The sequence below is a fragment of the Oreochromis niloticus genome, linkage group LG3, assembly GCF_001858045.2.
Source record: "Oreochromis niloticus isolate F11D_XX linkage group LG3, O_niloticus_UMD_NMBU, whole genome shotgun sequence".
Lineage (NCBI taxonomy): Eukaryota > Metazoa > Chordata > Actinopteri > Cichliformes > Cichlidae > Oreochromis > Oreochromis niloticus.
The window spans coordinates 34,073,987-34,084,993 of NC_031967.2; the positions used below are offsets into that span (position 1 = coordinate 34,073,987).

Genomic DNA, 11,007 nt, shown 5'->3' on the forward strand with positions numbered 1-11,007 from the left:
TGTCCCTACATGTGCCGATATTGACTCCCGCAGTGACTGCTGTGCGCTGGAACAAAGGAGTGATTTTAGATATTAGTTTATTCATGAGTAGTTTGTTCTTCTCAGAGATCATGTACAAAAACAGTCATCTCAGAGAGATCTGAACAGGGACTCTAACCAGCAATCTGTAGATTACACGTGAGCTGCACTAATCTCAAATCTTTGTCTCAACCAAGCTGTCAACTCTAGACTTGTAGCTGCCCACAAAGAAACAAAGCAGGCTAGATGGCCATGTGTGAAACAGAGCAACCTTTCATCTGGTCTCACAGTAAAAAAGGGAAAATCCTGTCAACAACTTACTGGCAACACTAATTACTGTATCCTTACTGTAAATCATTGTTACAGTTAGGTTAGTGAAATTCTGTGAGCACCGACTTTCATTTCAAACAATTCTAAACTTTTATTTTTGTTAATGACGCCCATGACTGAATTCAATCCCATGTTAAAAAAAGTTTTTTTTACAAATCTGTACTCAAAGCCAATGAGATCTTTGAAAATCTTTTCTCCAACTCTCTGTGATGATGCTATGAGAAACAGAAACACCAAAATTAGCAACAAACCGCCTGAAAGTCGACCCAGATGCTCAATAACTTTGACCTGTTTCGGCTTAAGTACATACACAGTTCTGTGCAAAGGTCTCATTTGTTTTTATTTTGCTTGGAAAAATTGGAAAGAGATGCAGTGATTTATTGACATGAGTGCAATAAAATCCTACAGAATATAAGGTAAATTCGATTTATTTTGGAAGTGAATATTTGGTGTGATTACTTTTTCTTTTAAAAAAACAACAACAACAAAAAACATAGCCTGATTTCTCTTAGACAAGCAATGCTGAAATTCCACCACGCTATCTTCAGGAATAGTTTTCCAGGCTTCTTGAAAGAAATTCAAAGCTCTTCTCTAGAACTTGGCTGCCTTGTTCCATGATTCTCCGCTGTGTTTTACAGATGGCACTCACTCCATCGGACCAGTGTCACTGAGTTTCAGTGCAGTTCTTGAGTAATTTAGCATACCTAAACCTTTTGTTCCTGTCTCCCTTCCTTAAGGATGGCTTCTTGACAGCCACCCTTCCACTGAGACCATGTCTGATGAGGCTTCAGTGAACAGCAGCTGGACCAGCTGAAGGGGCAGATGCATCTCTCAGGTTTGTCAGCTCTTTCAAAGAACTGTGAAAGACTTCAGAAAACCTGGAGAACTCTTGCTCAACACCATACAAAATGTGATTAAATGGGTGGTGACCCTATCTTTTATGTAGTGCTGTACATATAGATACAGCGGGCTAACTAAGGACAGGTCATGGTGGTTGAGTGCATTACTTGTTTTCTTTGAAACAACTGTACCTGCTGAGTCCAGGTCTTTCTGTAGCTCTCCACAAGTGGTCGTTGGCTCTTGGACAACTCTTCTGATCATTCTTTTCACTCCTCTGTCTGAAATCTTGTGGGGAGCACCCGTTATGGTAAAATGATGTTCTTTCCACTTCTAGATTATGGGCCTGACAGTCCTCACTGGAGCCTTCAGTAGTTTAGAAATTCTTCAGTAACCAATGCCATCAGTAAGTTTCGCATGTTTTGCACTAAGGCTGTAAAGGTCTTCATTGGTTTTACCCATCATGTGATGTTTATTGTGTGGCACCCTGCTAATGATACATTTTTATAGGGATGAAAGCAGCTGATATTAATTTATAGTAAGTGGCAGGATTACTTTTTAATTAGTGATACATTTCAGCTGGTGTCATGACTTTCCATGCCCTTTTAGATGTCCCGGTCTTCATGTGTTCAGTACTTTTTCCCTGTGTCATTTCTCATTATTACACATAATAAAGTCAGTATTTGCATTAAATATGTTAAATATGACATTAAGGAATACAGTAATGTGACATCATAAACAATTTACATGATGCACTCATTGACAGGGGTGTGGTTCTTTTGACCATGGTCGTGAATGGGTTATAGTAAGGGTTTGAGGTTAGGCGAGTCATCCTCAATCAGGATGAGTGAGTGGGTGGATTAAATTATTCTGTTTTTCATATGTTTTAATTCGGGTCCCACTCTCTCCCCCACCCACATCTGCCACTCTGCCCCCTCTTCACACTACTTGAGGCTGCTCCACACTTTCCACTTTCCCCCCTCCCCATCACCAATCACTCTATATGTCACTCCTGCACCTAGTCACTTCACTTTTGTCTTCTCCAATCCCTTCAACACAATCCAACAGGCACTGCTGAGGGAGAAGCTGGAAAGAACAGCATTGGACATCACCTCAGCTACCTCGCCAGCAGACCACAGTCCATGAGAAGTTCTCAGATGATAAAGCCATTATTGGATGTGTATCTGAGGGGAACAATCTGGAGGAACTGTCAGAGTTTGGACATTGAGGCGGTTGACACATACATATTCCTGGGTGTTCACCTTAACAATAAACTGGACTGGTCACACAACACTCAAGTAGGACCAAAATGAGCTCCGTCTGCTGGGCAGGCTGAGGTCTTTTTGGGTGCAATTAGCAATTTGACTCTGACTGTGTATTGGGATGTCACACGGTGTTTTACAACATTACTTTAATCTTTACTTCTCGCTGATGTGGAAAATCATCCAATGTAAAGGAGCCTCACATCCAGGCAGCAGTTGACTATGCACTTCTGGTAATTAACCTAAAAATAGAATGACATTTAAATGTGCAGAAATATGACATCATTGACAGGAATGAGGATCTTTTAAAAGTGGTCTTAAAGAGTGTTGCATCGCACCAAAAAAGGTCGTTGGTTTGAATCGTTTAGGCTGAATGGTGTGGCTGTGAGTAACTACACCTACCCACTACAGTGTAGGTGTAGGTGTGCGTGTGTAGACCTTTCACTCTTGTGTCTCCGGCTTTACTCCATCCACCCTCTCTCCAAATTCCCCTGAACCAAGTCGCTGAACTGGATAAGATGTATAGAGAATAAATATGTGTGTGTGGATTAAGATTGTTACACTGGAAATACAGTTAGAATCACTAAAACTTAAAAAACATGTTTAACAGCGGGAGTAGAAAAAATGGAAACTAAACGCACGTCAGCATGAAGCCACTCCTGCTCTTTGTTTTACTTTCACTTTCAGACTCAGAGCCGCACATGAAGCGCGTTCAGACTTGTTACTGAAGAAAACAGCCCGTTTAATCATTTTTTCTCGTCCCCATGAAGAGTATGATGGTAACGATCAGCTAACGAAGCTCCTGTCTGAACAGGTGAGCTGCTTCTTCTCTGTAATTTAGCTTTTGTGCGACTCTTGGTGGGATTTTTAAATATTTGGCGTTTTATTTGCCCGCGCTCTTGAACTGCAGCCTGCAGGTTAATTAAAAATCAAAATAAAGATGAACTAATTGCTGCTTTTGATTTTTGTGGGCTGCTAACTGTTTACTGTTTACTGTAAACATGCAGACAGTAATTAACAGGAATTTCCCGTCACTTGACTTGGAGTTTTTCAGGCTTCCTTTACTTTCCAGTAAGTTACTGATGAAACAATTGCAAAACCTCCCGTTTTTCTAGCACTAAAATTCCCTGCTGATATTTTTGTAAGCTTGTGTTATTATTATTATTATTTATTTATTTTCTGCTACATGGCACCTGGAATCAGGTGAATACAGGGGGCAGTGGGGGGCTGGTACAAAAAAATAACTGCATCAGCTGGTGTGCGAAGTGGGCGGAGGGAGAGAGAGTAGAAAGACTAGTATTTATCAGCTGCTGTCAGTCAGTGTCTGTCTCACCCTCCCTGTAGATGGATGTAGCAGAGTTTAGGTTCAGTGTGTCTCTCTCAGCTTTAAAGCTCACCTTTATGCTGCTTTTCGCTCTCACACCTGCTGAAGGTAAGATTGCTCTGAGTCCACTAATGTTTTAAGCTTTAATTCACGTTATATGTTGTGGTGTTTCTGATGCGCCTTGAGCGTGTTTATACACGTCAGCGTGTCAACAATGCTATTAAACTTGCTTCAGCTACAGATATATTTAATAAAAATAATAAACTCGGTGATGATGTAGCAGCAGTCTGTTACTCTGGCAGATGTTTCACGCTGTACTCAAATGTAAATTAGTCACCTCTATAAATACTTCACCAAGCCAATCCCTATATGGTCCCATGTGCTGTGTATGATGAGTAGTTAATAAAAATAGTCTCTGACGCTCTGTGATTTTTAGGCTCATAGTTTATGTTGAGAAATGAACAGCCCTAAAATAGTCACTGCTTAAACCAGTTTAAACTGCTGATGTTCTAAACAGCCTGGACTAAAGTAGAAACGAGCAATTATTTTGTTCTGCACTGACTGAGGTAAAGTGTGAGCATTTCACTGTGGAGATTTCTAGTGTCTGTGTCAGTTTAAAGATGTTTACTAATTTAATTCAATCATTTATTTTCAAATCTGTAGCTAAAAAAAAACTAACTCACAGTATTCTCGGATGGTGGTGTCAATTAGCTTTGAAAAGGATTTATTTTATTAATGTTTGCTTTTATAGACACGGGTGTAGATGTGCTGAAAAGTTGGTATTAACATTTTTTATTGCACTGGCAGTGTTTGATAAGAAAGGAAGGCAGTTATGAAAACGTCTGACTTAACTTGGATTTCAGCAGAATGTGTTTATTTATTTGTCCTCCTCAGGTCAGTTTCATGTGGTCGGATCACTTCAGTCTATCGTGGCCGCTCCAGGTGATGATGCCATCCTGCCGTGTCACGTGGAGCCAAAGTTTAATGTGGCGGGGCTGACGGTGGAGTGGTCGAGGCCCGATCGTCGTCCTGACCCCAACGACCGTCTGAGCCGAGTGGAATATGTTCATCTTTACAGAGACGCCCGAGAGGTCCCCGACATGAAGATCCCATCGTACATCGGGAGGACGGCGTTGTTCACAGACGGCCTGAGAGAAGGAAACATCTCACTAAGAATCACTAATGTGACACAAGAAGATGAAGGAAGATACAAATGTTTCATCCCAAAGTTAAAGAGTCAAACAAAGTCTTCAATTGTTCGTCTCATTGTTGGTGAGTCAGACTGATAAAATCATTTATTAAAGATTTTTCTTAGGCTTAAATTTTTTGAATAGACCAGTGACTTTAGTTATATCGGCTAAGTTTTCAATTGTTCATCTGATTGTTGGTGAGTTAGACTGAAAATACTTTTGTTGTTTGGTTTCAAACTTGCCTTAAAGACCAGTGTGCTTGTTTTTTGTTTTTTTTTTTACCAACAACTTATTTTGGTGTTGCTCCTTAAAAACGTCTGGATAGTATTTTATTGTACATAATTTCAAATCTTCTGTCCTTACAAACTTATATTCAGCTGAAACTATGACAACAGAGACACCGCTGCATCCTGAAACTCTCCAAACTCCTGAGCCGATGGACGAGTTTCACAGTAAAGGTGAGAACATGAGGAACAAATCAAGACAATTAAAAAGTCTTGAAATGGATCTAAATCACCTTTATGATGTGGTTTTCTCTCACTGATGGCAGCCTCTCTGTGTAGTACTCAAAATGTTTAACGTAAGCAGCTTTTATTTTGAAGCACATGCAAGAAGTGTAGTGTAATATCCTGGAGCAGCTCTGTAGATCTCTTTTATTTATTTCTGTCAAGCAGTAAATGTATCAGTTATTCTCTTGTGGTTTTTGGCAAAGTCATGTTTGCTGCCCTGAGAATTCTGGGACTCGTAGCATTAAAGTGACCATCAGGACTGATATCTCAGTAATTCTGACTTTATTTCACTCTTATGTAACTTCATGTAACTTATGTGCTCGGTAGTTTAATAAATGTGACATTCATGTTGTGTCTTACAGTAGATCTCATCTCTGTTTGGCAGGTGGTTTGTCCCGTCGGAGCCGACTGATCCCACTTGTGGTTGTCTGTGTTTTTATTCTGCTCTGTGTCGCAGTCGCAGGACGCTGGTTCACTGAGTCAAAGCATCGAAAAACAGAAGTATGTTGATCTTACACATTTACCTCATGGCTGAAGGATGGAAATGAAAGGACATTGTTGTTAAAAATTTTTTATTTTCTTTCTTTACTCCAGTTCGAGAAAGGACCTCCTATCTAGGTGCCTTGCTCACTGAACCACCTCCCAGTTGGGATTCAGGAGACAGATACCCTCTCTACTTTTAAGATTAGGCGTAAAACTTTCCCTGTTAACAAAACATAAAGCTAGGGCTTGAGACCTAGCTTTATGACCTAGCTAGGCCTTGACCACAAAGCTCTGCTGAGAGTGGTGAGATCAGCACATCACCAGGAGTGAACTGCCAGCCATGCAGGATCTCTATAGACAGCGCTACGTGAAGAAGACGCAGCAGATCCTCTCTGATCCCAGCCACAGACTTTTAACACTACTGCCATTCGGCAGGCAGTTCAGGAGCATCCAGACCCGCACTACCAGACACAGAGACAGTTTTTCCCCACAAGCCATCAGGCTTTTGGACTGCTGACACTCTATACACATCATTACACACTCACTACAATTACAGGACTCTACACACTGTCACTTCAACTAATGCCACTTAAATGTTCTTGCACAAGTTTTGCACAATTGTACAAGAGCTATTTTCTGTTATTTTCTTCTTAATTTAACCGCATTCTGCATGCTCATGTAAAGCTGAGGAGCACGAGCCAAAGAATTTCATTATGGGTAAATGTGGCTACACTGTTTATCTGTGGATGACAATAAGACTTGAAACTTGAGTTTAGCTGACCCTGAATCCTGCCTTATGGTGTCATGGGGGTTAGTATTGTTTCCTCACAGCAGGAAACTCCTGGGTTTGAATTCATCATCTGGCAAGTCCTTTGTGAGGTTTGCATGTTCTTCCCATGTCTATGTGGGTTTTCTCTGGGTACTCCAGCTTTCTCCCACAGTCCAAAGACATGCAGTCAGTGGGTTTAGGTTAAATGGTGACTTTAAGCTGCCCATAGGCACGGATGGTTGTCTTTCTCTGTGTTAACCCATAAATATTCAGACTAAAACCTGAGGACCAAACTGGTTTAGATAATTAGAAGTCAGCCTGTTTAAGAACTGTACCACATCTAGCAGTCTGCATGTACTCTAAAGAGAGCTAAGGTTTCCAACGCCTTTTGCCTTGAAGCCAGTACAGCAGCTAGGATGTAAACATGTTTGGATACTAGGTATTTTTTCCAACCACAGCCTGGAGCTGGAGGTGTTTTTCCATCTGTTTGTTTTGTAATCATGAAAGTTCATAATTGCCACTCACAGACACACTGATTATTGTCTCAAGTACATTGTTTTGGTTTCAGTTTTAAGGATTTGGATGTCATCAAAGTTAAATTTCCTTTAGAAGGAAGAACTTGTTCATTGTGTGAACTCTAAAGTCCTCTTCTCATCCTTAGCAGCGATGATCTGTGGAGGAGTTCAGCTGTGTTGTTATTAATGTCAGAGACATCACTGAGCGCAGTGGCAAACACATCAGTCATGGTGCTTTTTGTTTTGAGGTCAGGATTATTTTACAGTGGGGATTTTAGAATATTTCATTTAAGGACAGTGCAGCAGAGGCTGCTTTTTGCTATAATGTATGTCTGTACCAAAGTATAAAGATATTACAAAAACACATTTATCAGGATTTATATGAGCCTTGATTTAACATGAAAGCTCACAAACAGCCGAGCTCTCACTTTTCATGAAATTTAAATCTACAGCTCAACTGTTACTGATATTTTTGTTTAAAGATGAGATTTGATTTCCATTGTTCTTTATTGTCTATTGTCTGACATTTACATCAGCAGGTGCAGGAGCAGTCCAACCTGCATCATGATTAACCCCACACACCCAACCCAGAAACTGTTTGACCTCCCCCCTGAGGCAGGAGGATGCACAGCTTCTTCTCAGAGGCTGAAGTAAGAGTGGTCACCTCCAAACCTCACTGACTGCACTTGTGCCATTCTGCCCTGCTGTGCTGCTGCTCTGGTTTTTAAAATGGCACTGAGTCTTTTGTCTATTTATTATAAAATATGTATTCATTATTTTTTATGTCTTATTATTTTTCTTATTATTATTTTTATTTTTAATCTCATAAAAGCTGCTTTCTCCTGCACACAGTGGTTGCTCACCTGCAAGTCCCTTTGCAACCCACCTCTGCCCTTACTCCTCCACATATGCAGTAGCTGACTTAACCCTCTTGGGTCAACAGATCCGCTGGCGTGCCAAAAAAATCACTTGACCAATTTAAGATGACACAGCAACAAGATGCAGCCACCCAGAGTCTCCATTTCTACTTGTGTTGAAAGTGCGGACTTCAAGCTAAAATGTTTTTTGCAAAACTTGTGCATAGGTTTTTACATTTCAAGTTATGAAAATTATTTGTTAAACATGTTTGTGATTGTTACAATAAAAAATAAAGTACTTTTTTGTACTTGGATTTTGTTTTTTGTCTCAGATCAGTTGGGTTAATGCAGTATGTCAAAATGAAAAAATAACAGTAAATTCAGACATGAGGTTGTGCTGAAAAGAATAGTACCAAGCAAGGCAAGGTAAATCATTTTTAAAGGTAAAATGGGCAGGTAAAATCAAAAGTAGTCAAAAATGGCCAATATACCCTAGAACAAAGAGGGAAAGTCAATATATCAGTCATCACAGTCTCTTGGCTATAGAGGTGTGTTTTGAGACCTAGTTCCAGCTTAGCCATCAGAAAGGGATCCATCTAACTCTACATCATCTCTTTACAGAAACAATAACAACTGAAATCACCGGTGATGAAACATGAAAGTTGGGACTTTTTGGATAGTTCAGGTATGTTCCCTTAAAGTTGTCTTTCTGGGTGTTCATGTTTGTCAGTGTTGAAAACAAAAGAAAACAAGTACCAAGTATGTGTGAAAAATAAGACTAGGCTTATTTTGAGAGTTGTTTCTTAATCATTAGTGTCAGTTTCGGGGAAGAAAGAAAATGAAATATGTAAGAAAAAAAAAACCTGGGCGTTTTCAGTTTCCCCGAAATTACCTCAGCTTCTGTAACTTAAACTTCTCCATCAAGTTTCATGAACATGACACTTCTTTTTTTTAACTTGCTGTAGGGCCAATGAGATAAAAGAGCAAACAGCACCGTAAACTTGATTCACGATGACAAAGTGAAAATGTATATTAAAACTCTGATACTAAAAGTCTTTGCTGTGACGCTCCAAACTGAAGGCAGCTGAAACTAGTTTGCCTTTAGATGTGATAGAACTCGTTCCACTTGTGGCAAACTGAATGGACTGCACGTAGTTTAGAAATATGCTTACTCGTGTAATTAAGATCAAACTAAACAAAGACCAAAACACTGCAGAACCATAAATGAAGCATCAGGTCCCAGAAACTGGCCCTGGGAGCACAGTGCTCTCAGTAACTGGAAAGCAGAAGATCTCTGAGCAACAAAACAATGAGGTCCATGTTAAGAGGGCTGTGAGCAGAATCTTAAGAGAAATATTAACGGTGGAATAGTTTGAGGAACTCTTGATAACATGCTTTGCAAGCTGCAGTGACTGAATACCTGAATCATTGGTTTTTTTAACCGCATTGAATCTGAGTCTCCACAATAGACACAGTAAGAGTTTCTATCATAACAGGTACTGTTCGGTTTTCTTACTAAAACGGAAACACCGAGTACAGACTTTCACTGACTGAAATTTACATACAAAGTGTTTGGATAGATTTTTATTTTCCACTTGAAAAAAAAGATTCTTGTTTTTGTTCTATTTTCGTGACCATCAAACTGATTTAATTTCAGTTAATAACTTGTATTCCAACTCTCTTCATTAACAGGAACCAGAGGGGAAGTTCCGATTGCGCCACAACAAAAATACGGCATCACCTTGCAGGGATTGTTCCCACGCTGGCAAAAGTTTACTGCAAATGATAAATTATGCTATATTTTGTAAAATAACATTTTATCACCTGTTTTTAACAACTTTCTCAATGCACATGTTGCAGAAACAGGATAATATTTTACTTAAACTTTCAATTAAAATGTTTTCAGACAGCTCTGAGAGGCATTTGGTATTAATCACTGGACAGATAATGGAAATAGGAACAGGGGCGGACCTAGAGAAATGTTGTGAGGGTGGCATGAGGGCAGCGGGGAAGCCACTTTTTCACACATATGCAGGTGTTATATTCTGTAATATGTATTATATATGGTTAAAATACATCAAATGCAAGTATACACACGTTTCATATAAACAGCCTATATAACTAATTAGCGTATAGTCCAATAAGAATATAATACATGATGCTGATCTGTTAAAAAATTAGTCCTTCTTAAGTTTCACACTCTTTGTTCATTAGAAATGCATTCAAAAGTGTGTTGCATGCTTAAATTCACACAAAAAAGTCAGAAATCTGCACTGTCACAAACAAAATTATATATTATCACCAAAAATGTAAAACTAATTTTTCATGTTTTACTGGGTTAATGCACTTATCTTCATGCCATTTCCAGAATGTACTAATCAAACATCTGCACTCAAAAAAATGAAATTGGGTAGTTGTTAGATTTACAAGATTGAAACTTCTCATTTGAATGAAACAATTTCATGTTTCTATGATGACCATAATTAAATCAAATAGACAATTTGATGTAACCAATCAGTGTAAAATAAATAAACAAATAAATAAATAAATAAAAATCAAATAACTTTACCATTAAAAATATTAAAAATAAAAAAAATGCTTTCACATATTTCATAAGTCTTGCATGAAATAAAATAAAATAAATCTATTTATATACACAGAATATTGAGCCATGTCTGCACAGTGTTATATTTTTAGTCCTTGCTTGATATTATTAAAACATTGGGTACAACAACATCTAATATGTGGATAGAGGTGCATATATCCAAACCTTTACAGGCTTGCTGTGGGATACTTGTGCGCCCCTGCCTCCTCAGTGCCATGTGAAAGTGTTTTTTTTCCAAAGCTGGAGGGGTTATTACAAAAAAAAGGGAAACTCACTGAGTCCAAGCACAGTGGAAAAAATATTATTTC

General features: G+C 39.0%; 1 protein-coding gene across 3 annotated transcripts; it reads left to right on the plus strand.

The window, feature by feature from the left end:
- Window positions 1-3,073: 3,073 nt before the first annotated feature.
- LOC109194523 (myelin-oligodendrocyte glycoprotein) lies at window positions 3,074-8,393 on the plus strand. 3 transcript variants are annotated; one of them, XR_003217705.1, is made up of 5 exons: window positions 3,074-3,261; window positions 4,666-5,043; window positions 5,339-5,419; window positions 5,856-5,971; window positions 6,065-8,393. XR_003217705.1 is itself a non-coding variant. In XM_019354803.2 (5 exons), the coding sequence occupies exons 1-5, from the start codon at window positions 3,792-3,794 to the stop codon at window positions 7,807-7,809; spliced, it is 699 nt and encodes a 232-aa protein (XP_019210348.1). In that variant the 5' UTR covers window positions 3,718-3,791; the 3' UTR covers window positions 7,810-8,393. The 3 variants fall into 3 exon arrangements, 2 of the variants coding, with proteins under 2 accessions (XP_019210348.1, XP_025760299.1); XM_019354803.2 differs by lacking the exon at window positions 3,074-3,261 and adding an exon at window positions 3,718-3,879 and having other exon boundaries at window positions 7,774-8,393; XM_025904514.1 differs by lacking the exon at window positions 3,074-3,261 and adding an exon at window positions 3,721-3,879.
- Window positions 8,394-11,007: the final 2,614 nt, after the last annotated feature.

What these genes read in the sequence shown, in the direction of transcription:
- LOC109194523 (XM_019354803.2), top strand. Translation starts at nt 3,792, where the DNA reads ATGGATGTAGCAGAGTTTAGGTTCAGTGTGTCTCTCTCAGCTTTAAAG. An exon ending in AATTGTTCGTCTCATTGTTG is followed by an intron (nt 5,044 to 5,338) that starts GTGAGTCAGACT and finishes ACTTATATTCAG; the next exon opens with CTGAAACTATGACAACAGAG. An exon ending in GGACGAGTTTCACAGTAAAG is followed by an intron (nt 5,420 to 5,855) that starts GTGAGAACATGA and finishes TCTGTTTGGCAG; the next exon opens with GTGGTTTGTCCCGTCGGAGC.